Here is a 27,026-nt window from a genome sequence, read left to right on the forward strand (position 1 = left end):
CATGCGCATTGCACAGCAGTGTAGGCTTCATATAGTCATATATGTCACATGAGCCACTCTGTAGGTCTCTGGGCCCACATCAACAGTCCTGCAGCAGCCTGTTACCTGGGATGGCTCCTGTAACACACCTGAGACCTACATGTGACCACCTCAGGTGTTGACTCACTGGGACAGTGGTGGACGTGTACAGATCTACATTTGCGCAGTTACCGCTCCGTTCAGCCACATGAACGCCGCCGCCGCAGCAGCAGCGCAGCTTTTGACGCTCCCCAACGTGTGTGTTATGAGACGTATTTTGTAAGGTATCTGGGCTCAACGTTGTGTTTGCGGAGCGGGCGGGTTACACAAGCTTAACACTGGCAGTGACGTGAAAACACAACTTCACCTCGGCTGATTGTAAAAGGCAAAACCCCGCTGTCTGCTGGTGAGCGCACACTAGCTGACACAAGATGTTTCCAGCTAGCAGATATTCAAGTAAAGGTACGTCTGCTAATAGCTTGTTAGCTAACGTGAAGCGAGTTTGTATAAAGCTGCTAGCGTTAACTTCATTTCACTTTCACTTGTCGCTACGAGGCGAGGATGCTCACTACAAACAGTTATAGAAGGTGCTGAATATTTTATATTTGTGGCTAAGTTTGTTTTCAGGCTTTCTACAGTCGTTAGCGTGAGCCAAAACAGTGCAGCGAGCTAATTTACGCTAGCTAGCATCAAGCTAGAATGTGGGTTAAAGTTGAACCGAGATGTGGGTCACTTGAACGGTGCCCTTGTCCTGGTTTATAGATCCAGTCAGAGGTTTTCTGAGTTGAAGTAGTGTTGTTAGCAGTTTGTCATTGTTTTGAAAGTTGTACAACACGTTTTGCTATCGAAAAAGATGTTTATTCGTAGCTTTGAATTTAGCTTTGCTTTAGTTATACATTCAACTCTGCTAGCTAGCATGATGCTAACTCACTGCTGCAACTTTGCAGTGTGACAGCTGCTTTGCATTTTCCCTACATTAGCTACTAAAAATAGCTTTTTGTGTGTCCTGTGTGTGTTGAGTTGTTAAAGAAGTGTTCTTGCTGCAGCATGCCAGCTTTCTTAAATGTTGTGGTTTTATGTGTTGTCATTTTAATGTATTTCACGAATGTTTTATCATGTGAGAACCAGATCAGGCTAAACTAAACCAGTGTGCACACTATCAGTACAGTACACAGCCACATGACCACCAGTCTGAACTGGCCTTAACTGTTCTCTGTCCTACAGCCCACAGGTGTATCAGGGCTTTGAAGACCATACAGACAGATCATGCTGCACCTCAGCTGTACACAACACTAAACCTACGGACATGCTCCTCTGTGTCAACACCTCGCATCACAACACACTACACCATCCACTCCCGAGAAAAAGATCCAAGATGGGAAGGTAAGACACTGGATTATCTGATAGTGCACCTTTAATTTATTACATGCCTGCATTCAAATGACTAAATTTAGACACGTTACAACTGAAAGTGTTAAGAAAATGCAGCGTGCATTAAACTTTACCTGGATTGTTACAGAAAGAGAAAACACACTGAGGATTTGTTGGAGCACTAAGGTTGGAAAGGACTGATGTAAGCTGAAGTTTTTTGGCAGTGCGACATCTGATCAGGTTTATAGCATTATTCCAGATTTAGAGTTCAGTGAATTTCTCCTTTGCTGTTTAGTAGACGATGCTGTTGCCTACTTTAGTAGACCTACAGGGAACACGTAAGTCTGTGAGGAATCAGACGTGCATCGATTGAAATAAAGTTTTTCAATTGAGAGGAGAAATCTTACATATTGTGTCACTTAGTTAGGCGTCGCCGTGTGTGTGCCACACAGGGCTGCAGATCTCCCTTTTTAAAGTATGGCAAATAAGTCTACAGTGGAAGGAACAATGCCAGTTATCAAACTGTAAATTTGCTTATCTAGGTTATAAAATTCTGCTGTTTCAGTGTTATTTAAAAACATATATATTTCAAGTTCATGTTAACTTTCATCTCTGTCAGGACATGAAATGAAATTATAATAAACCAAAAACAAACATGTTGTTTTCATTCTGTTACGGGTCATCGTACTCGACACTGATAATGATAATAATGATTCTGTAATACGTGCATATGCTGTGAAACTGTGATATTTTCGGAGATGGTTAACACACCGTGAAGTTCTCTCGAGATGCTCAGTAAGTCTTTGTATGGTCCTTTCTCAGGCGTCGAAATGGAGAGATTTGCCGACGAGGCAGATGTGGTGATCGTAGGTGGAGGCCCTGCCGGTCTCTCAGCAGCCATTCGTCTAAAGCAGCTCGCCAACGAACATGAGAAGGAACTGCGAGTGTGTCTTGTGGAGAAGGCCTCACAGATCGGAGCTCACATCCTGTCAGGAGCTTGTCTGGAGCCCAGCGCCCTCCACGAGCTCTTTCCTGATTGGAAGGAACGAGGGGTGAGCGTCTTCTTCCACACTTCTTCTTTGTGAGTTTGGTGTTTTGGGTTGGTCAAGGACGCCCTTCCTTCGTCCCACCGGGGATGGTTACATCAGGTGCTCCGTGTTGTTGTTGTTGTGTATTGTGCTGCATGTTATGTGGCAGCAATGCTATATTTAACATGGCTGCACATACTGTACATGCTGGTTACATACAGTTGAGCCTACTCAGGGTATGAATATGTCTGTATTTGCGTTAATGTTGGAAATGAAGCTCTGAATATTAATGCAAAGTGTTATTTGATTATAAAATTATTCACAGCAGTCCTCATGAAGTCAAACTCTCAACGACTCTCTGTGCTCTTTCCTCAGGCACCCCTGAACACTCCAGTGACTGAAGATGTGTTCAGCATTTTGACAGAGAAATACAGAATCCCTGTCCCCATTTTACCTGGTGAGAGCCTCTTTTTATTCTAAAAATACTAATAAAAATGGTAAAAAAAAACTTAGTACTGTTGGACTTTTGGTCTGACGGCAGTGAACAGACTCTACCCCGCAGAGTAGCGGTCACTGATCCATCTGCATGGTGTGAGCAGTCACACCATTAAGAAGAGAGGAAACTTGGTGTCACGAGTGCAACTTTTCCATGAGTCTAATTTTTAGATCCAGTTATGTGGATGTACCTGTGATATTGCGGACCGCTGTCTGTAGGTCTGCCCATGGTGAACCACGGCAACTACATAGTGAGACTGGGGAACTTTGTGCGCTGGCTGGGGGAGCAGGCCGAGGAGCTCGGGGTGGAGCTGTATCCGGGCTACGCTGCAGCTGAGGTGAGACACATTTTTCTTAAACATACTTTTCTTAGTACTCTATAGCTGGATAGGTTGGGTAGTGCCTCAGATGCCACTGGTCTGATTATATTTCAGCTTTTTACTTTAAATGGTTGGTGCTCCACGACCGGTCTGAGTTTGAACAACAAAGGAAAGTTTCTCTGAACCTTTATTTACGTCTTCCTTCTGCTGTGAAACAAAAAAAGTCAAATTTGTTCCTAATGTTCCTCGACTAGACTTCAGACTAGATTTACAGACATACATGTATAAATGTTTCATTTTTACTGCTACATTGTTCCACTTATCCACCAAAATTAGTGGGTCTCCACAGGTTAAAAAACCCTCCCCTCCCATTCCCACTTCCCGCAGGTAAGGCAGCCTGTCTGGTTTTTGTCTGGAGCGTTGTTGTACGCCACTGACGTCACGAATGTGCCGGAAAAACAACAACAACAGACCCATTGTGAAAGAAGCGTCTGTAAAACGGTGGATAAATTCTTTTCAGTGTCACAACCCCCGAGACGTGACCTGTTTCACTGTCATGATATGAGCCATTCAGTCCAGTTACATTTGGAAAGCCTAGATTAAATTATTTTGTCCTCCTTCAAGTTAGCCTTGAAGAGGGACACCTGGTCGGTGATCCAGGTATTTTCATAGTCAGGAAGTCGAGCTGTTTTGACTTAAACACCACTGAGCAGCTTTCATTGGAACGAACGAGGCTCCACCTCCGACACTGTGTCTTGTAATAGATGGTCCTTAATTTAGCGTGTTCACCCGGGTCTTACGTTTGGATCAAAGCCGAGCCGAGGTGATAAAAATCTTGTCTCCTGCAGAGTCAACTGACCCGGGTGTAAATGCAGAGTTTACACATTCCCATCGCACGCGAGAGCCCGATCTCAGAAGGTTTTTTGACCAGTGGAAAAGGGTTATCAGTTCATTGGATCCAGGGATGCACTGATATGGAAACTCTGGGCCGATTGCGATATTCTTACATTTGTGTTTTTGTTGAATTCTCCCTTTTTTAGATGAAGACACAAAGAAGTCCTCTTCATAACAGAATAACTGAACTGTTTTAAAGCCATTTAGCTCTTCATTACACTTCACACTTCAATCAGACTAATTTATAAAACACACTTTAATATAACCAACCCTCCCTCTCTTAAAAACAAAACGTTTTTGCAAAAGTGACCTCCTTTGTATCCTCCAACACAACTACCTACTCAGTGAGGAGAGTTTTTCCGTGCTTGGCCCAACAAAAACCTTCTCTTTGTGTAACATAAACTAATGTAATTCAAAGACAATAAAATATAGAATAAAGCTTTTAGTTGCTGCGTTGTTCTCCTACTGGGCCTCTCATTTTCCTTCAGGTTCATTTTCCTTCAGAATCGCCTCAGTACGTCATGCTGAGTGGACTGTGCCCCGGTCTGTCCTTTTTATATCGAGGACTCAGGGAGGTCGTGGTGCACAATGTGGGCTTGGACTCCATTAGAGCAAAGCGATTGTTTACAGCTCTCTTCTGACCGTCTGTGTTGTTGTAACACTGCGGTCTGTGACGGCCTCAACTTCTTTTACTTTGTTTGAAAAGTAACCACACGGCACGTTGCCAGAGTCATGAAGAGAGTAATGGAAGTTTATGGCCGTGGTGCCGAGCAGGCGGGCCTGGACGACACATGGACCCAGCACAAAATGAATGAGACGCAACAGATTAACATCAGACAGTGACGTCAGTGAATGTGACCTTATTTGCTAATAAGATGATGTCAGTCAGCCACGTGCGTATCGTCCGATACCGTTGTTGGGCAGATAAAGGTGCATCCCTAATTGGAGTGATTATTATTGACTTGTTATAGATTCACCTGCATCTGTGATCCAAACCTGATATGATCCAGTAATCAAAACAAATGTGCCTCTAAATAAGTTTGTTAAGTTGCTTTATTTAAACTTGTTCATTGTTTGAACCTTTTTCCATTTCACTTCTGTCAAGGTTTTGTTTCATGAAGATGGAAGTGTAAAAGGAATTGCCACCAATGACGTAGGCATCGCCAAGGATGGCTCACCGAAGGTACTGTGTTGTCTGTGTGTTAAATGTTACAGCTGAAAATTACAAATGCAGGCCGTTCTTTTCACTGTGCAGATCACACATGAATAGCCTGTCTTGGATACATCGAGTCCTTTGAAAGGATAGAAAAGGCGATGAAAACCGTCAGGAGCACACACACTTATTTCCATTAACTGACCTCCTTTATCCGTAATGGACAAAATTAAAAAAAGGGGTTTGAGTGGTGCTTCAGTGAAAGAGTCGTGCTGTCCCTGAAAAGCACATCATCTTTTGAAAAGCTGCATTTTTTCATTTCTGTCTGAATATACCAAATGATGATGATGTCTTCTATAAAGAATGCAGTTCAATGACTGTCAGAACTGAACTACTGTGTGTTTGTGCTCCTCTCTTGCTTCAGGATGTTTTTGAGCGAGGAATGGAGCTGCATGCTAAAGTCACGTTGTTTGGGGAGGGCTGCCATGGCCACTTGGCCAAGCAGCTTTACAAGCAGTTCAACCTGCGGGAGAACTGTGAACCCCAGACTTACGCTATTGGCCTGAAGGAGGTAAATAAAAAGTACGGTGCACATCGACCCAATGATGGAGAGCGTATCCTGTATATGTGACCTGGTATGACTGATGACTCCTGATGGATCCATCCTGAGGAGACACATAATGGTTTCTGTGCTGCTGTTTGTTCAACACTGTTTACAAGCAGATGTAACTTTGTGATTTGATTTCAGTCTCAGTAGAAAACATAAATGCAACAACTCGCTCTCCACCATCATGTTTATCTTAGCGAGACATCTACTGTAGCTCAATGTGTAGGGTTACCATAGTAACTAGCCTTACAATAACCTTTTCATAGCAAAGCTGAACATCTGTTGATAACTTCCCCTCTTTTCTGTGTTTTTAGGTTTGGACGATTGATGAGAAGAAGTGGCGGCCTGGCAGAGTGGAGCACTCGGTGGGCTGGCCCCTGAACAGGAACACTTATGGAGGATCCTTCTTGTATCATCTGAATGAAGGAGAGCCGCTGGTGGCCTTGGGCTTAGTGGTGAGAGAGTGAGCTTTTATAACCGTACATGTATTCATCCTGAGCTCTTCGGTACAGGATGTTCTTAAGTTTAGTATGCAGTGTGAGCCCGACTGTTACTGTCAGAATAATCTATTTATGGCAAATACATTCAAAGGCGTGAGTTTTAGCCGCAGGCTTATGTGGCGTTGCTGCCATTCGAACAGCATAATAGAAAAAAATCACAAAGATTAGTGTCGAACTGTGGCAAAACACTGGTCAACTGAAGTAGTTCATGTCTGTAGAAACACTTCAAACGTGCTCATTAACGACAGCATCACCCAAATGTGTCAGTTAGCGTAATGATGAGGCACAAACAGACAAGAAGGTGAGTCCTTCCCCCTCACAGCATTCAGGGAGCCTCTCACTGCAGATCTGGTGTGTGCTAAAGCAATGACTGGTGCTATAGAAGTGCTAATAGCTGAGATATGTGACCATAGTCAGTCCAGAGCTGAGTTGCCCAAACTTTTGGATCCATGCCTGGAGGGCCAAAATCGAAATTGGTGGTGGTGAATAAATTTTTTTAACTTTGGGGGTGAAAAAAAAACATCTGGCTGGACAAACTGAACCATATGCAACTTAGTCCTGTGGGCTCCACTTTGGGCAGCCCCGGTCTCAGGAACACAGAATTTAAACATGGTCAGGTTGTAGGAGCCGCCACAACGTGCCCTCGTGTGCCTGCCACGTATAAACAAGCACAAGCTGCAGTTGTTCAGGAACTGTCCACAGGTCAGACTCCTCCACTGGTACTTTACTGACATGTTTTGCGTTATCTTTGTTATTCATTGTTAGCCATTATTTGAGTGCCTTAACTTGTAACAGTAAGAATTACGGCTATTTAGCTACTGTTTTTGTTTGTTTTCATCCTGTACTGAAAGAATACCGAATTGTGAACCCAAAGCAGGCCACATACTGAACTGTGACTTTTGTTTCCTGCTGCACAAATACTTTGTATCCATTCTGACAATGATATAATCGGATGTGACAGCTGGACGCCAGCCGGCAGCAACTGAGAGTGATTACAGCTTCAGATTGTCTTACAGGTGCTCCCGCTGCTATTAGCAGATTCTCTCGAGCTCTGTCAGACTAGATGAGGGAAAGTTGGTGAAATGTTTTCTCCACTGATCAGTAATTTAGCTTAGCACTGAAGGTGACGCACGTTCAGTGATTTGTCTCACGGCAACTCCAGCTGTGTGCTGATTGTCTGCTGTGGGTTGTTTTGCTAATAAGCAAATCCCAGTTTTAAGGCACTCTGGAGCAGGTTTGGGGTTTTTATGTTGAAGCATTCTCTCTCTTCAGTCTCGTCTCTCAGTTCCTGCCACTTAAAAACATCCCCAGAACAGCCTGATGCTGCTTCTTCCATTTCATCAAACATATATTAGCCAGGTGATGTGCAATATGAGGTTTTCACATTACATTTTGGCCAAAGTAATTTTCTTTGTCATCAGTCATTATGTGACACGCAGTAATAATCACTCTGACAGCTTTTACCTCCGTGACTAATGTCGTTATTGTCAATGAATTTGGCTGGACTTCAAGCTCTGAAGAGTCTTGGGCCCTCCAATTTTCTTCCCTTTTCTTCGTCACAGACGGCACAAATTTAGCCCCAGCCACTCGCAAAATGATGGTAAAATAAGCAGGTAGCTGATATTTTGCTTCGCTCACCAAGCCATTTGGTCAGCTGACAAAAGAGTTAATGTTGCAGCCCTGATCTCGAAGTAACCCAAAGGGACAAAAGAAGTCTGGTTTTTCCTCTAACATGCACTGTGGACTTTGTTAGCTACACGAGGACACATTATTGCCTCCCTGTATTTTAATGTGCTGTTGGTGACCTACGAGCAAGCCTGCTGATTTACAGTAAATAAGTTATTTCTGTATGGGATGTTTTTAAGATTGATGGCAAACATGCTCACTAACACAAGAAGATGGAGGCTAGAAAAATGATTGTATTTGGATTCTTTTGTAAGTCACAGTATTGTCAGACATTATCCAAACACCTTTTTCCATTTTGGATGTGTCTACTTGCTTTCTTCTTCTTGTTTTTAAATGACTCCGGTTAAACTAGTAATTTCTTCCCCTCCAGGTCGGTCTGGACTACACCAACCCTTACCTGAGCCCCTTCAGGGAGTTCCAGCGCTGGAAACATCACCCCTCCGTAGCTCCCACCCTGGAGGGAGGCAACAGGATTGCATACGGAGCCAGAGCACTGAACGAGGGAGGATTTCAGGTAAATATGATACCTGTGATATTAAACTAATCGAGGCCCAAACTGACCTAGTTTATATGTCAGAAGATTGAGTGAAGCTGTGTTTTGTGTTTTGTTTTTTGTGTGAGTCCATCACACCAGCCAGGTCCCTACAGGTGGTGTTTAAAGTCATTCCTGCTTTCATGTTTAATTAAAACTGTCAGCAGAATCCTAAATTTAGAAACTAATTTACTGAGCAAACATCAGTGTTGTTCCAGCTGAATGACGACAGAAACAGTGTGGTAATCATTTTCACCAGTACTAAAACTTCACTGCGTGTTTGGTTTATTTACTGTGGTTACTTTGATCGATCTAATCTGGTGCCTCCCAGTCAGCCTCGCTGTGTTACTGGTGCATTTTAATCCTTCTGATGTATTCTAATGATAGATAACGTGCCAGATATGCATGGGGGAAGGTAGCCACTTAGAAATGTTTCATTGTGAAGCATTAAATGAAAGTAAGTTACAGCAGTAAGATGTTATCATATCGTAAGACACCTCTGTTTTTGGGTAGTTTAATTTTGTTGTGTGTACATGGTAAGTATGCCTCATTATTTCACATGATAATTGCTTAATGTCTGGTAATATCCAGTAGGACTATGGAGTGCATTAACATGCGTTAGTATCCGGGTTTTGAGTCTTGCCCTGCTTTTGATCAGACCAGAAACCTGAATAGGGTGTTGAAATTACACCGTGACCTGGTTACAACCGCAGATTGAGAACTCAGCACTTTGTTTAAAATGCAGCGGGGGTAAGAGAGAATTTATTGATCTGTTGGACCTGTCCGATTTACTCAACAATTAGAATAACAGCCTTGTGGAGTAAGTTAATAAAGCATGTACCGCCGCCGTGTTCAGCAGCTTTATCTAAACCCAGAAATACTCCAAAAACCTGAATCATAACCAGGACACTAGTGCGCATGTGAACACTCGACATACTGAAAGCATATTTGCTCAGGATACATTGAACAGATGTGATTAAAAGTTTGAGATCTGAGAAAGTAGAACACAAGAAAGTTAATAATGTGCATGAACTTCGTCCTCTTTCTGTCCAGTCTATCCCAAAACTGACTTTCCCTGGAGGGCTGCTCATTGGCTGCAGCCCCGGCTTCATGAACGTCCCAAAGATCAAAGGCACCCACACAGCAATGAAGAGCGGCATGCTGGCTGCTGAGGCCATTTTCCCCAAAGTCACAGCAGAGAGCGTCGACTCGGAGACGGCAGGTACAGAAGTTAACACCCGCTCATAATAATCATGATGGCACCGGTGGCTGATGTTTATTATTCCAGTTACTTCATGAGGGGTCAAAGCTCAAGAAGGTTTATTATATAGGATGTAGACAAGATGATGTGAACACGTCATGGAAATAATGATTTACCTCTGAAGTTACATAATCACGAGCACTGCGAAGAGACGGGGTCACATCAGGTTGATGATATGTGGAAACCTTCGTCAGCTGTTAAAGGTCTCAATCTTAAAATGACTTCAAAACAACCTGGGAAATCTGAACAGAGGTCCAAAGCAAATATGTGTATTGATTACAAAACTGCAATGTCAATAAAAAAGTCAGTGGGAACAGCCTCAAGATTCATGACAGACTTACAGAAGAGGAGCGCTGACGAAGATATGATCCACCTGTGTTGCACAGTGGTGACGTTTTTGTTAACATCGTTTTGTCACTTCTCTATAACATAATGAACAAATTAAGAATGGACTCTTTAAATCAAAATCATCAGTGGACAAAAACAGACAAATAATACATCCTTAAAGGGTTATTTCACCCAAATCTCTGCATTACTCCGAGAGGTAATGTGCTGTGTCATTGTCTACCTCAGTCTGTTTGAGAGAAGTGAGTTTATATTTTTCCACTCTTTCTTTTCTTTCCTTGTACATTTTTATGAATAAGTCAGTTACGGCAGCAGGTAGAGACAGAGTGAAGTAAGGATGTCATTGTGCTGAAACCTTGTTTATCTCTGCGTATGACAATAAAGTCTTTGAATCCTTTAATATAGTTTTGGTTTGGTGACGATTTGAACCGCTCCAGTTTGATTTTTGTGAATAGCAATAGCCTTTCTGTTGCTCAAAATTGGAAAATTACAGTTGAAAGCTCAAAAGCAACTCAACATTTATATCAAAAACTGTCCTAGTTGATAAGGAACGTCCACAGACCTGACTGTGAAATGTTTTTATGGGGATTATTTCTCCCAATAACAAGATGTTAACCTCCATATTATTGGAAATGTGTTGAAACGCAGTCATTCTTTTATAAACCTTCCTCTAGTAAGGTCATAACTTATCAAGGCTACAAACGTGCAAAGTCAATGAAAACATTGACTGAGATCAGGAGAGCAGAAAATAAATTTAAATCCTTCAATTTATTTCTTTTAATCCTCCCAGGACTTCATGTACCTGAATACGCTGACAGCTTGAAGAATTCATGGGTGTGGAAAGAGTTGCATTCAGTCAGAAACATCAGGCCGTCCTTCCACAACTACTTTGGTCTGTACGGTGGGATGGTCTACACCGGGATTTTCTACTGGATCTTTAGAGGAAAGGAGCCCTGGACCTTGAAACATTGTGGTGAGTGTCACGAAGCAGAATCATTGCACAGCTTGGCGTTAACTCGAACGTTTGTTCTGATTTGTGTTTCGGATGATCAGGTGTCGACAAAAATAATAATCATGTGTTACGATAAAGGTCATGTTTGGTAGTTACTGTAATGAAGAGAAGCGAGCGGCAGTAAAATGGAAATAACGGAAGGTTTTTATCCTGAAATGTGTGATTTTTTTAATTTTCTACTGTAAAGAATGTGATTTCACTTCTTTATACTTTTCATTCCAAGAAAAACAGATGTGGTTGTAAACCTTGAGTAAAAGAATATAGCATCAGCAAAAGTCAATGTGCTGTCTGTGAACTTAGACCTATACAGTATGTGAGGGATAATAATGCCCGACGAGGTGACGATTATCAGGAATAAATGGACGATGTGGAGGCCTGAATGGTCGCCTCTGCGAAGTCCATTAATTCCTGATAATGGACGGCTCGAAGGGCATTATCCTGCTTACACCATGGTCACATGCCAAAGAAAAAAACATCAAGATCATTTGCATATATTTTTGTGCATTTTGCAATAAAAAACATGTTTTCACATGCAGTAACTCCCAGTAGTTTCCCTGGCAACACCACAGTTTGACCAATAGCTGAAAAAAAATAGTCTCTCAGCTCAGCTCATGAATCTTTCGGCTCAGCTGTTAGCCAAATAGCTAACATTATGCTAACAAGATTCAAAGTCAATAACATTGCATACGGTCGACAAACGGTAAATATAATTTTGCAGCACGTTAAACAAGACAAGCCACCCTGTGGTGTTAAGAGGATGATGTGCTGAAGGACTACACTTTCTGTCGTAATAAATCCAATAAAAAAAGAAAAATCTGAATGTCTTATTTACGAGCGTTGAGGTGTTTGCAGCCAGCTGATTAGTTGAGAACAGTAAACGGGCAGCTCCACTGGAACTACGTCAGGAGGTCCAGAAGTGTCCGTATATCAAAAGTTAATTCACACCTTCCAGCCAATCAGAATCGAGTATTCACCCAGACCATGGTATCAGTGCACATCATGGTTTAGCTTCTCAGTGTGGTAGTCTCAGTGTCGCAGCACAACACAATTCCAGTGTTTTCTCTTGAGGTGAGGTACGAGGTCATCTTATCTCAGCAGAGAAAATCAACATTTCATAACCGGCCGTGCTCGCTCTGTCTCAGGCCTCGACGCAAACCAGCTGAAACCAGCCAAAGAATGTACACCGATTGAATATCCCAAGCCAGACGGCAAGATAAGCTTTGACCTGCTCTCGTCTGTGGCCCTGAGCGGCACCAACCACGAGGGGGACCAGCCCGCCCATCTGACCCTGAGGGATGACAGCGTCCCGGTGGCCCAGAACCTCGCCGTATACGATGGGCCAGAACAACGCTTCTGCCCTGCAGGTAAACCATCACGGCATCACTCACACAATCTGTCAGGGTGCAGATAACACCTAATCATTCTTCTCCTACTTTAGTGAGAAAGTCGATTCTTTGTTTCCTGCATTTAGTCGAAGCGTTTAGTGAACCAGGACTTAACGTGCACTCTGAAGTTGTTCATTCTGGAGGCAGGGAGTTGAATTTACTAGATCCTGCATTATACAAGATTTCAGCGGGATGAAGTTTAATCAAATTGAGTTGAAACAATTAGTTGATGGGTAGAAAAAAAGACTTAAATAATTAATTCATCAATCTTCATTTTTCAAGCAAATATGTTACATTATCCGGTTCGAGCATCTCACATGTGATGAACTAATTGTTTGGTCTGTAATATCTGGTCCAATGAAGACCAGTCAGAAAACCAAAGATAATCAAGGAAACCCTCAGCAGATTAATCAGTAATGGAGTATATCATTAGTTGTGGCCCTAAAGCTAATGTAATTGCTGTAATTTACTAAAGACTTGATATTTTTATCTGTGCTCATTAAAACTCACTCTGGAGTTCACACTAATGAGGTGAAGCTGCAACTGATGTCAGCCACTTTTCTATTGTCGGTTATTTTTGCAATTAATCGTTTGATGAATTAAACAAAATGCTGTTTACAATTTATTTACAGTGAATTCTGATATAAAAGCACCTTTCAAATAAGTGATTGAAAGAACAAAAACAAAAATGAATTTAGAGACTAATTATCACCACTTGCAATAAAATGAGTTGTTAACATGATAAAGGATAAATACAATTTATGAAATAACGATAAACAATAAAATAAATCAAAATAACTGCTGGTTATCAGCACGAGGTGCCGAGTTCAGCAGATGCTCCTGGTTGTGTTGTTACTCCAAGCAGACGTCACCACAGATTGATTTGGAGAAAATCAAAAAAGCCGAGGCCAGAGTTTCAGACGCTCTCTGTGGTAAACAACCAAACACCAGTGAAGGAGTGAACACTTCCATTGTTGAAAGACCGACAAACGCCCGGTGGGAACATGCTGGTGTTTGATAGAAAACTGCTCCAGGGTCCTGTAGATTCGTCTGTGAATGAAGGTCTAATTTTGAGCGCAGTGTGACTGAAGATATATTACATCGGATTTTGACAGGTTCAATTAGGAAACAGGAAACGTTGCAATACGTCACATTTATACTGAAATGGCTGAACTGGAACGTTCTCGTTCTGAAAGGCTGAAAACTAAAGTCTCAAAAACTGCAAAGACAAAACAAAAGTGTGCTGTAGAAATGCTTCCAGTGATAGCGTGTGTTTACAGAAGGTCCCCAGATAAATACTTTAAACATTTACACCTGAATTATTGTTAAAAACCAGAACAAACGTGTCACGCAAGTCCACAAGAAATGTTTTTATCAGTACTAGCCAGGCAGACTGCGTTCTCAGCTTATTGGTTGTGCACGTCTCTGTTTTTGAAACTGTGACCTTGAATCCTCTGTAAACTTTGAAACTTACTGATGTGTGTGTGTGTGTGTGGAGAAGCTAAAAGCAGCGCGACAGGTCTGGTCTTTGTGAGCCACAGAGGTGAGCCATGACAAAGAGCAGGGCTGATGGGATAAAACAGGACAGTAATTACCGTAGGAACGGTGCACGCTGCAGCTGTGGGTCAGCAGGGTTAATGGTTTTATAATAAGTTGTAGGCTCAGAGTTGTTGGCCGGCAGGAATCATGAAAACCGTTTATCCAGGACTCTGACTGGTGGCTAAAAGCAGCAGACAGCTGACAGCCGGATCCTCTTACAGCGATCACGTCTGTCCGGGTTAAATCCATCAATATGAGCGGTTGGTGAAAGGTTCACTTCTTTCCAACCCTCACCTTATTAATCTGTCATTACACTGGCATATAGCATGTCACCAACAGTTTACTGTGGTATCTTACTCAGTATCACAGTTAACGTTTGTAAAGGCTTCTACATTTTCATCACTTTCGTACAGCTTTGGTCATGAAACATCTCCACAAGATCCTGTGTGACCTGTTTAGGTTTTTAACTGCTTTGCTTAGGCAGGAGACCATATGAACATTACATGTCATGATTACCCAGTCCAACATAAATAAGATTCACGAGGTTATCACGGTAATCATCAAAATATTCATAAAATTGCAGTAAAACATACTGGAATCACCTTAAACATTCAGTTTTGAATCATCTCCCTTTCGTTCCCTGGTGTTGTTGTATTAACACACATCCAATTTAACTTGTTTTCGTGGGGATACAATGTGCAAGCCGAGCCTTCAGCCACGGTGACAGGCTGAGGCAATTCACACATAAATCAGGAAACCAGTAATGGACTGTAGGTCAGCGAGCTCATCCAGTGAGGTTATTCACAATCACCCCGGTAATGAAAAGTCACCACAACCAACTTATTGTGTTTTTTATTACAATTCACAATCATCCTGTCCCTGGTTAGGGTTTTACTGATTGACTTCTTCCAGTGTTACTGGCAATGTCAGAGCAGTGATCCACATTCAGCAGCTCAATCCAAGAGCCAGAACAGTGCAGTGATGATAAAGTCTACAAGTCTATATTCGAGCTTAAAAACTAAACACATTAAACATATTTTAGGTAACATTTCCGTATTAAAATGTAAAAAATGATCACAACTTTGTTTTATATTTTGCTGAGTTGTTTCATTTGGTCCCGTTGCTACAACTTCCAGGAAACATTAGATGATAAGTGGAAAGTGAACATGACTAAACATAACGTGACTAAAACTTTAAAACTGAACCTCGTCCGTGAGCATTTCTGCTTGAGTCACGTCAGACTGCATATTGTGGCTCATTTAAACCATGATAAAACTTTTAAATTTGTCCACTTAACACTGCTGCTGAAAAAGTGTTTTCCGTCAGGTTTCATCTGTTTTTGTCTCCTCCGACCCTCGCAGGTGTGTACGAGTACGTTCCCTTGGAAACTGGAGATGGGATGAGATTGCAGATTAACGCTCAAAATTGTGTCCACTGTAAGACCTGTGATATCAAGGACCCGAGTCAAAACATCAACTGGGTCGTGCCTGAAGGGGGCGGTGGACCGGCCTACAACGGCATGTGAACATGCTGATCGTTTTTATACTGTTTGTCTTGAAAGAAAACTGTAAAGAGTCGATACATTCGGGGCGACAGTATCTGCCAGCGAGTAGCAAATGTGCCTGAGTATGGATCTGAAAATAACTGCTAGCTGTTTTTGAGGGTGATTAAAAAAGCAAGAATATTAGGGAAAGTGCATATCTTCATAGAAATGTATTCTTAATTTAAACAGTGGGGTACTAGGTTTAAAATGTGGCACAGGGGTTACCAAACCCATGCAAAAATACATATTTTTCCTCAGGTGGCAAAGTCATGACCCGCTCTACTCTGCCTCCGATCGGCTAGTATCTGTTGCCTTCATCGGTTCAGTTGGGGCACTGAAGGATTTTGGCCCTGATTTTCCCATCGGCAATGATTTTTAGAGATTAATGATTAAGAGCCCCAGATCAGAGGCACACCGGCGCTCACTCCCATGCTTGATGATCGCCATGTGTGAACTGTTTAAAGTAGCTCACTGATGCCTGCCGGATATCTAGCAGGATTAATATCTGGCTGAGTTGTAGACGGCTCGGGGAGCCAGGAACCAGCTACAGCCATGAGAGCAGACTGCTCTTCTTTCTGTCCCTCTACTCTGCTGTCATCCACAGTGAAGATCACGTCAGGCCGCATTTTTCTGTTTGAACACGGCTGAGTAGTAACCGGGCCGACTCGAAATCAACAGCTGTTTTTTACATCTGAAAATGACAGAAATGACATTTCTAAATTTGTGTCCATACTGTGCCCGAGACAGACAGCTGACAGCTCGGGCCGCGTCCCCTGTTGCTGAATAAAATCCAAGGCTACCAAATGTCAGACAGAAAGTTGCGTAGTGTGAACAGAACAGTGACCTGATGACTTTTGAAGTTGTACAGAGTGATTAAGGCATGGGGAGTGAGAATGATTAGGATTAATGTAAGAAAATCAGAGTATGGTGGGTCATACGTTTGCTATCCTAGGAAAAAAGGTAAAATACAGGACCATATTGAAGTGCTGTTAAAAGCAGAAGTCAGTTTGTAGTTGTTACATCACTGCTCTGATATCCACAACATGGGCATTTATAAAAGTGGCTCTTATTTTTGTGTTTTAATAGTTAATATATTTCCTTCACAATCATCAGGAATTGAACAAACCAGCTGTTCTCAAATCGAGGTTTATTTCAGCATTATTGCAGGTATACGGTATATTGACAGCATTTGATCCGCACAGTATTGTACATAACATTAGATGATGGTATCACATTAATGAATAAAGAACACTTGACTGTTATCCTTTTATCGACCTCTGTATAAAACATAAATAAACAAATGGATGTTGTGTATGTGGCCGAGGGCAGTGTATAAAAGTCCTAACCGTGAAACGTTACAACACACACAACTTGTTTTGCTGAATAACTTCAAAATGCCAGAGGAAAGACCAGTGTTGAGCCAGTCAGACTACCACTCAAAACAACTCATTACAGTAAAGACACTTGTCAGAATTAAGACAGTTATTCCCTTACACAATACAGACGGTGAAAATGTGCTGGTTGGAAAACAACAAAGGACCTGCCGACTGATAACACTGCACATTTTCTCCTGGTTACAACCTCCTCATCTGAGTGTGCCGCTTCCCGTGTAGATATAACTTCAATTGTTTATCACTGTTATTAACGAGTTAATTGCATCATTAGGTGAACATTTTGGCATAGATCTTCTTCTCTTTCTCCTTCTCCTCCTGGATTTTCAGCTGCACTCTCTTCATCTCGTTACTGATAGCTGTCGAAAAGAAAACACTCTGAATTAGCTCAACGTGTGAATCAAATGCAATTATGTTGACGGTGTGTCCCGGGTTTTGTCTGATTTTCTCCATACTTGAATTTCACTTTAAAGACCGCCTGCTGCTAAAAGCACAGGGGAAGCTCTTATCTCCTCGCCAGCAGCCAATAAACTGCTGCTTAAAATATCAAAAGAACCAATTAACACTGACAAAAACCAGAGCCCATCCAGTACACAGAAGGTTTTACATTTTGAGGGTGTATATGACTTATGAAATGTTCCCCTAAACACCCAATGTTGGTGCAATGACAAAACACATCATGAAAATAACTTGAAAACACCGTCTGAGGGGGTTTTCTCTGCTAAGAGTGTCACTGTGTGTACTTTGATCAGTGTGACACAATGAATTAGCTATTTTTGAGAGACACATGGTAAAATGCTTTAATACACCAGGAACCAGATAGCGACTGTCGCTGAATGATTCTGTCATTAGTCACACTTTAAGTACTTAGATAAAAGTGTCAGTTCTGTAAAACATTGAGGCAGAAACTTAAACCGTAATATCCTGTCCAGCCCCCGGCATCAGATTTCATCTACTTGTAGCTAAAGCGGAGTTCAAGCTGTACAGCAGAGATATTAAAAGAGATGTTGGCAAGAAAGTAATCACTGTTTAGGAAGCTAATGGTGCCATTTCCCTGCTATATTCTTACATTTGAACCCCCCCTCTAGTTAAAAATGTGTTTTGCTTCTTGCTCTCACAGTTGGATGTTTGAGCCTCACTGTGCAGACTGATGTGTGTGCACAGTTTGACACTAGAAGGCTGTTTTCACATTTATTGCTGCAAGTGTAAATGATTTGTGACATCACAAATCGTTTGGAGGCCAGGATAAACTCTAAAGTTCCTTAATGTTATCTTTTTTTTCCATCTATGACACGTGAATATCCTGAAAAAAACTAAGGAACTTATCCTGACAAAACCTTTGTTCACATGTTCATGCACATGAGAGAAAGCAAATTAGATCAGCCTTAGAAAACTGATCACCTAAAAAAAAAACTCCTCACTTGCCCTTCAGGGCTTCTGTACTTCATAGATATGCGGAGGGATTTTTAATTCTTGATCAGTTTGCATCCTGAGCGGTCTCTGGATATTGATGTTTTGGTTGCATGCTGCTCATACAGAACACAGTCCGAGTCAATAAAACGACTGCAGGATGTTCTGGAGTATTAACACCTTCACTCAAAAACTAGTAAAACTACAGCAGCTGTTGTTCATGACTCATTTTCCTCATTAAACACCAACCTTCAACACTTCTTACCATTGATTGATGTAAAGTTATAGTCAACAGAAGTGAGAATAGAGTATGAGCAGAGTATGGATTGTGACTACACTTTGTTCTCTATATGAAAATCCAAGTAACCAAGCAAAGACTCATGAAACTAATCAGATCATCGTTGTCCTGCAGCTGACTTTGAGCAACACATTGTTACTCAGTTCCTCCATAAAGTTCAATCAGGAGGATCAACAAACAACTTATTTTCCTTCCTTGATAGATTTTTTTTATGAGCTTGCATGCCAAGTTTGAATTATGCATGAAATGTTCAAATAAATAAACTTTATATGCAAATGTGTGAGCTGGAGGGAAATATCTGCTGTATATTTTGGCATGGGTAAAGTCAGAGCGAACAGAAAATGATGAGGACGATGTCCTACCTTTGTCTTCTGGAGTGATTTCCTGAGCTTTCTTCAGATCAGCCTGAAAAATGAAAAGAGCAGCAAACAATCAGGTGAGTCGAGCTGATATTTGACTTCTCCAGATACCGAACGTATCCAGATGCACCTGGATTTTATCTTATCTTAACAAGGACAGGAAGGCGTGACATTAATAAGCACAGATACTTCTCTCAGTCTTTAACATTTTAAAAGAGGTGTTTGTGTAGATGTTACCATGGCTTTGCTGAACTCCTTCAACCCCTGCCAGGCCTGGGACCTCCGGAAAAGTGCCTTAGTGTTGGTTTTGTTCATCTCTAGAGCCTGTTGGACAAGAAAAACACATCAGACGCAATTCAATTTTCTTAAAGTCAATATTCTTTTGTGTCTTTGTCTTTCGACTTGTATTGCCTTTTTTAGAGGACAATAAAAGGACATAATTCAAATAAAATAAATGCCCAGCGTTGCAATCAACACAGAAACTTCAACAATAAAATATAATAATAAAAAAGGGTACGGTACATCGTTTTGTTTGCCATTGTGTTACAGGAAATGATGAAAAACATTCAAAACTTTCCACTCAAACTCATCCATTGTGTTTTTCGTAAAATAGCTTATCCCTTAACGAGCAGGGTAAAAAGTCCTTTCAGCCACTGAGAGATTACAATTATTTAATTATTTTCAAAGGCCCGTGATAATCCCCCAACCAGCGATACAAAGATGTGTCCTGCTTTATCCTCTGCTCGACTCCAAGTCAGACCATAATGTTCAAATTAATCATGCCGATTGAGACCATAAACTCAAACTGAGGTCATAAATCAAGTGAGAAGTTTGACCATTTTGTCATATCTTAATACACTTGGCCCCCTGCTGGCCATTAAAAGAAGGCAGGTTTAAGGCACTTCTGCACTGGCTTTACTTTTCATACCCAGAAGCTCCATCCATATTTAATACAGTTACTGCATGTAACCCTCAGCACTAAAGTATAGACGCCAACTTCTCAAAGTGTTCAAATAACTACGTCTTTGTAAAAATATCTGTCAGAGGAGGTTTGAATTCAAAGCTTGTAAACCTCAAACACTCAGTAACACACAGGAGCGCTGCCACATTTACCTCATTGCAGCTCTCCAGAGCTTCCTGCCACAGCTGCATCTTCAGCTTACACGCTGCCGTGTTGAGGAAGCAGCTGAAGGCTGTGGGCTCCAGCTTCTTCATCACCTCCTCGTCGAACTCATCTCCACCCACCTCCAAGTACCTGCACAAGACAAAGGCTCATTGTTGGCGATGGGACAGGATCCTGATGAGCAGAGCATCTGATGGATCTAGTGTTTATTTAATGTGTCTGGATTATCTGATCGTTTTATTTGGACGGTTGCTTTAAAAGAACGCTTCTCAAATTAAATGAAGGTGTTTGTGACTGACAGTTAACCACACACACACACACACACACACACACACACACACAGTCATACTGTATGTTACCTGAGGGCTTTGCTGTATTTGTTGGTTGCACCGTTCCAGTCTTGCTTCTTAAAAAGATTGTTTCCGATATTCTTCACGTCCTCAGCAACAGACAGAACTTTGTCGATCTGGAAGCAAAAACAGGTGAACGTTACTCAAACATGACCGCTCGCATGAAAAATTAAAGATACACTGAAGTTGTTTTTTCAAGTTTGATCTTCTTGTAAAAATTTATTTCACCAGCTGTTCATGTGAACTTTGTATGTTTGGATCATTATTATATTAATCAATTCTTGCTGATTTCAATGCCAGGAGACAAACAAACCAGACGACAGAATGGTTTCATTTCAAATATGAAAATATTTCTGGTTTACATGAGCGGCTGTGGAGATCAGACAGCAGATTGTGTTATAAATCGAGCATTTAAGGAGCATATTTGAATTCAAGCACATTCCTAACCTTGAACACATAACGTTTAAAATGAAGCCTTCTCCAAACTTTCAAGACTTTGTGCAAACCCCGTCTGAGAGCACAGAGACGTTGCAAAAACAAAGTTAATCGTTCATTCAGTCAGACGGGCCGTAAACAAAAGCTTGGTCATTCTGTCGAAACTATTTTCCATGGAGATAAAAAGGAAAGAGAGCAGACTCAAAATATTCAGAATAATCCATCATCGCTCGTTTTAGGGACAAGCCCTTGAATTATTTAAGAAGCAGTTACGCCCTGCCTCTAGTGTTTGCTATGCTCAACACGTCCTGGATCTTGATATTGAAATTGATATTGATCTCATCTGACTTTGGATGAGATGACAAACGGGCACATTTCCCAAAAAAACAGAGTGCTCCATCAACGCGATCTGATGCTATCTGCCAAAGCTCCTTCGAGTCCTTGAAGTTCAAAGTCCTCACCGATACTCACATCTTTAAAGTCGATGTCAGAGTCCTCGGGGAAGTCTGGGTGGGAGTCCCCTGATCCATCGTTGGGTGCGGAGCCCCAGCTGTCCCCGTCCTTATGCTCACCACAGTCTGCTATGGCACATGGCTGCAGAGACAGACCGTAACATAAACTTTAGACAGAAACAAGAAATTTATGGCTCAGAAACTTCTCACAGCTCAGATTAATCCATTTTTCATGAATGTGTCATGCTAACTAACAGTGTCCTTAAACAGTGCGCGCTGGGGAGCCAGGGTTTATAAACTTAAGGTGCTTGTTCTTTAGGTTTTCTTCTTTAATTTTGTAAATGTGTCAACGAGGACAAACAACTGTTCAAAAGAAATTGTATTTGTTATTAATCATAAATCATATGCGCACCAGGTGTCAGATGACAACAGGGTCGTCCTGAACCAACTCAGGATTCTAAACTTTTCCCAGTTCAGGTCCAGAATTTTCTCAAACAAAATATCAAACTTCTATCAAATTCATGATCCTTGAAACATCCTACAGCTGTACTCCACATACTTTTATCTTCTGTCACGAATTTCACGAATGAAGTTTGGTCCTGTGAGAGATTTCATAATTTGTGTGAGTGTTTGAACTTGTACTCTTAGCCTCACCAGTTGCTTATTTTTAATTGGACTGGGTTGAAATTTGTCCTGAACAAGAAACGCCTGAGGATGATTTGCAACACGTATTAATTTAAATAATTGTTGCAGAATGTTTTACAGTAATCAAAACTTTTTTTATTCGCACAAAAAAACTTTTAATTGTCAAACATTCTTTATCTCCTCTAGTTTGCCCTTTCATGTGACTCCATTTTAATTGAGCTAAGTATTCATGAGCCACAGATCTCGTTAAATATGGAATCAAAGCAGAAAAACCCACCTTAATATATGTTTCTTTCCTTTTATGTGTTATTAATCATTGCAAAAATATGAAAAAGATGTTATATTAGTCCTTCGTCGTTTTTTTCAATACATGACATGAACACATTTCTCAGGGCATTTCAGGGTGTTGTCTTTATACATATAGATAAGGTTATTTTTCACTTCTCTCTAAAACACAAAACCATAATTCAACTTTTATCCAGTTGACTGCAGGTTTTGAATTGTTTTGGTCTTTACAGGGAAGAAAAGTAAAAAGCACAGCTAAACTCCTGGAAGCAGCATCGTAGCTGTACAACGAGGATTATTAAGATCATTTACCTTTACGGGGGTGTCCTCGTTGGTGTCAACAGCCTCCAGCATTTTTAGGATTCCCATCCCTTTTAACACTTGACCAAAGACGACATGCTTGTCATCCAAGTGTGGCGTGGGGACGGTAGTGATAAAGAACTGAGAGCCGTTGGTGTTCGGCCCGGCGTTGGCCATGCTGAGCAGACCCACTTTGTCATGCTACAAGAAGAAGGAAACAAATTACATACAAAAAATGGCATTTCTAGCACACAGAAAGTGTAGATGTGAATATCCCAATGTTATTAGAAAACAAGACAACATTTTGACTTTTTAAACACGCATGATAGAGATTCAGAGTACCAGGAGAGAGAATAATGTCAGAAAGATTCCAGTTCACTGGGACATCCTGAAGGAGGATAAGGGTTTCGGGTCTTACCTTGTAGTGGAAGTTTTCATCCTCAAACTTCTCTCCGTAGATGCTCTCACCCCCAGTGCCATTATGGTTGGAGAAGTCGCCTCCCTGAATCATGAACTTCTTGATAACTGCCAAAAACACATTTACAGCCACATTACTCTGCAGCTCAACCAGACAGAATATCAGCAGCACTTTAAAATCCCCTAATTTAAAAGATAAATAACAAAAGCTCAACTAGCCTATTTATATCCAACTAGTTACTTTGCATTTTTAATAGTATATTGTATATACTCGTCTTCTGATATGCCCATCACACTATGCAGGTTACACGGGGCAATGCTGTATCTGTCCAGTTGCATGCGAGTAATGGTGTTTGCGAGGTGGAGTTCTGTCTCCTATTTTGCCTGATGTGTATATGGACGACCTACCAAAGTAACTGAATAGGTGTGTGAACTGGGCTGTCTTGTTGGAAACCGTAATCAATCATCTTCGGTATGCTGATGACCTTGGATTTTTTTTTTAGTCCCTCATTGTGGCTTGTACTGATGCAATGAGGTTGCTGCTTCAAGTTCCCAGATGGCATAGTGCCCATCAACTGTTCGTGTCCTCTGGTGTTCCTACATGTGAGGCTCCTCCAAAGACATCTGATGTAATGTGTCGCATGGATGAGTCTGAGAACAGCATCAATCAAGGCTCTAACTAGCCCTAAGGAAAACTGCTCTCCAGGCTTAGAATGGCTCTCTCATCCAGGCTTAGAAAACACTGGTGAGATTGCCCACATATGAAGTGTTTTTTAACTTGAATGATGCGTTGTTGTGGTTTCACCTTGTATGTTTTATTGTTTGTTCCTTTCATTGCTAAGGGCCCTCCTGTGAGTCTGAATTAAAGTTTGAATTGATTTGGAAAAGTGCCTTTTAATTGTACAGTTTTTAGTATCAGTCAACAGGCCACTCCCTGTCTTAACTACCCATGGCTGTGACAATTTCTACAAGCTATTTCCATCACAGTAATCTAGATTTGGTCATGCGTGTAGTTATATTTGTCACAGATTTTGATGAACTGAAACTTTCAGTATCCAAGTAACTACAGCTTCTCCTGGATATCCTTTCAGATATTTGTACACGTGTGTGTGTGATAAAACTTAAAAGGGGTGCTTGCAAACTGGATTATCACATGTGAGATCATATGCAGATGTGAAGGCTATTTACTTCTGTGGAACGGGCATCCTTTGAAGTGCAGAGGCTTCCCAGTTGATTTCCCATCGCCTTTCTCTCCGGTGCAGAGTGCCCGGAAGTTTTCAGCAGTCTTGGGGGTGATATCAGCAAACAGCTCCAAAACTATCCGGCCAGCTATGGACAGAAAACAAATCAATGTCACAATACTGCAGGTTTAGTCACAGATTCTGGCTGACTTAACTATTGTAATCCATCGTAGTCTATGTGAGAACAGTCCGGACCTGGTACCACCTCATTCCAGCACAGAGAGAATCATCTTACTATGCTGTGGTTCATTATTGTGATCTTTGCCCAAATGAAGTGGAGCAGGATACTGAAGTATTCAGGAAGCGTTATAAATAACCTGACAGCTACATCTGCTCCACCACACAGGCCTTCTCAGGCCACAGTAAAACACCACGTCTCCTTTGTGGTGTTAGCTGCCGTCAGTTAGACAATAAATACACTTCTTGAGAGATTATTAAGTGACCTACATATGTGGCAAACGATTATCAGCCACAGTGGCTACAAACTTAATTACAACGGTATAACAAGAAGCTAACGTTGAGGCTCAATTCTGACTAGACAACACAACCACACGTGGTTCATGCACTTACAAGACGGGAGAGGAGTCTCTAAATAAACACTCATCTGATTAAAAGCTAGCTCACATTTAACATTAGCAAGCTTCTACTGTCAACGTTTCACAGCCTGTGCTATGTGTAAGATATAACTGTTCTGGCTGCTACTATGCTAAGTGAGTCAGTTTCTAGAAGTCACTAGAATGAGCCAAGCTTGTGCTAAGCTAACAAAGCTAGCGGTTCAACTGGCCCTTAAAAAGCTGTAAGCGGACTTTAAAATCAAAATGTCCTGACCTCTTTCACCACCAATGTCTACATCGAAGAATACACGAGGGTTTTCAGGGTTTGCAGGCTTGTCGGGCGGTGTTGGGTGAGACATTTTACGTACAAGGCGGTTTAAGACACTTGTTTCGGCTAACCTTGCTAAACCCGGCCGGTGAGGAGTGCAGAGGAAATTCAGCGAAGAAGAATGAAGTCACCATTCACTTCCGGTGCCGACATTTCAAAATAAAAGTGTTCTGCTGCGAAAGGATGGCGGAGTTTCTGAGTGTTGAGAGGTATCGACATTAAAAACTGATGAATCACGTGTTTGAGTTTTAACTCTGTAAAATTAAAGAACACGCGGTGAACATATTTTCCCCCAAAATGTCCTTTTCACAGCATCCTCCATTTTACGTAATATTACGCATGGGCTTGTGGGCTGCGACAATACTTCCGGTCATGCAAAATAAAATTCACACTCAGAAAAAAGTTATTTTTCTTGTCATGATGCACATTATAATAAATCATAATCTAAAGATTAAAAAAAATAATATAAACAAAAATGTATCTCATAATTTAAACTTTTTATCTCATGATTCCGACTTTCTATCCCATAATTATGACTTTCGTATCATAATTCTATCAAAATCTTTATTTATCTCATAATTTAAACTTTCTATTTCACAATTTTGACTTTGTATCCCATAATTTCGATTTTTGTCATCTCATAGCTATGACCTCTTATCTCATAATCATGACTGTTTATTCTCGTTAAATTCAAATTTTCATCTCATAGTTTTGACTTTTTCTTATAAGTTTGAGATTTTTTTTTGAATTTAGATTTTTTTTTAATCTCTAATTCTGTCTTTTTATCTCATAATTTCGATTTTCCATCCCATAATTAAGACATTTTATCAAATAATTATGATTTACCATGGGACTCTTTTTTTTAAAGTAAGTTTTCATCTTCTTTTTTTTTTTTGTGGACTGGCAGAAATGGGCTCCCACAGTAAATGGTGTAATTGATGCAATCCTTTATTATGCATTTTTTATTACATTATCAACACACAGTATATTGTGATATATACATCATACAGTGCATTTTCTCTTATATTAGATGAGACAATGTGGATTAAATAAGATTGCACAGGTGGTTTGTTTCTGGCTAGTGGTTAGGGTTAATAAAATAAGATAAAATAAAATAAAGCTTAATCACACTGATTACATCTTATAAAAAATGATTATGTTAGAATTATTGCTCTGTTTAGAGGCCACAACACAAAAAGGATGAATTGACCTTCGGTACTGATTAAGATTGTTCTAAACTGGGCTTGAACTCACATCAACACCTGTGGATCTGATGCTTTTGCTGGATGTGGCACTCGGATGGATACAATGTTCAACCAGAAAATACCTCAGGCTGGTGTCAGATTGACAGCAGCCTATTGTATTGATGGTATTACCAGCAAAATTGCAGCTGACCTTGAGAAATGGATGTCTGTGTGGCTCATTATATGACAATGGGTTGTTTCTGTTGTGGTAAAGAATCTATACAGTTATCTACACCGGACATAAGTGGCACATGATTGCCAATCGCTGTGGGGATGGATTACCAGGTTCTTTTAATACAGGAATCAAAAGTCTATATCTGTGATGCTCCTGGGGGAGGAAGGCCTCCGATAAACAACTCGGTTATTTTCTGAGACAATCTTCAGCTTGTGGAATCGATGTCACATCTGTATTCAAGCACATTGTGAAAACTTTGACAACGAGACAATTTCAGACGTACTCATAGCTCAGAATTCAGTTGTTAATAACAATAATTAGAATTGATTG

At 41.0% G+C, this 27,026-nt stretch overlaps 2 protein-coding genes across 2 annotated transcripts; one reads left to right on the forward strand and one right to left on the reverse strand.

Annotated features, from left to right (window-relative positions):
• Positions 1–249: 249 nt before the first annotated feature.
• On the forward strand, positions 250–16,951 carry etfdh (electron transfer flavoprotein dehydrogenase). Its single transcript, XM_084352504.1, has 13 exons — positions 250–480; positions 1,243–1,401; positions 2,212–2,441; positions 2,793–2,874; positions 3,132–3,250; positions 5,232–5,309; positions 5,704–5,850; positions 6,201–6,341; positions 8,443–8,586; positions 9,658–9,826; positions 11,001–11,183; positions 12,365–12,586; positions 15,508–16,951. The coding sequence occupies exons 1-13, from the start codon at positions 450–452 to the stop codon at positions 15,669–15,671; spliced, it is 1,869 nt and encodes a 622-aa protein (XP_084208630.1). The 5' UTR covers positions 250–449; the 3' UTR covers positions 15,672–16,951.
• On the reverse strand, positions 16,820–25,392 carry ppid (peptidylprolyl isomerase D). Its single transcript, XM_084352505.1, has 10 exons — positions 25,224–25,392; positions 24,343–24,483; positions 23,156–23,262; positions 22,750–22,938; positions 21,527–21,649; positions 20,630–20,736; positions 20,261–20,402; positions 19,385–19,471; positions 19,151–19,193; positions 16,820–17,439 (listed from the first exon to the last, which is right to left on the reverse strand). Exons 1-10 carry the CDS (start codon positions 25,306–25,308, stop codon positions 17,351–17,353), a joined length of 1,113 nt encoding a protein of 370 aa, XP_084208631.1. The 5' UTR covers positions 25,309–25,392; the 3' UTR covers positions 16,820–17,350.
• Positions 25,393–27,026: the final 1,634 nt, after the last annotated feature.

Source organism: Pagrus pagrus, assembly GCF_965226575.1.
Source record: "Pagrus pagrus genome assembly, chromosome: 5".
NCBI lineage: Eukaryota > Metazoa > Chordata > Actinopteri > Spariformes > Sparidae > Pagrus > Pagrus pagrus.

Excerpts from the sequence above, each read along its gene's own strand:
- etfdh (XM_084352504.1), top strand. The coding sequence starts at position 450 with ATGTTTCCAGCTAGCAGATATTCAAGTAAAG. Across the intron at positions 5,851-6,200 it reads ACGCTATTGGCCTGAAGGAG|GTTTGGACGATTGATGAGAA; the intron begins GTAAATAAAAAG and ends CTGTGTTTTTAG. Across the intron at positions 8,587-9,657 it reads TGAACGAGGGAGGATTTCAG|TCTATCCCAAAACTGACTTT; the intron begins GTAAATATGATA and ends CTTTCTGTCCAG.
- ppid (XM_084352505.1), bottom strand. The coding sequence starts at position 25,308 with ATGTCTCACCCAACACCGCCCGACAAGCCTGCAAACCCTGAAAACCCT. Across the intron at positions 19,472-20,260 it reads CTCTGGAGAGCTGCAATGAG|GCTCTAGAGATGAACAAAAC; the intron begins GTAAATGTGGCA and ends CTTGTCCAACAG. Across the intron at positions 19,194-19,384 it reads AGGAGTTCAGCAAAGCCATG|GCTGATCTGAAGAAAGCTCA; the intron begins GTAACATCTACA and ends TTCATTTTTCAG.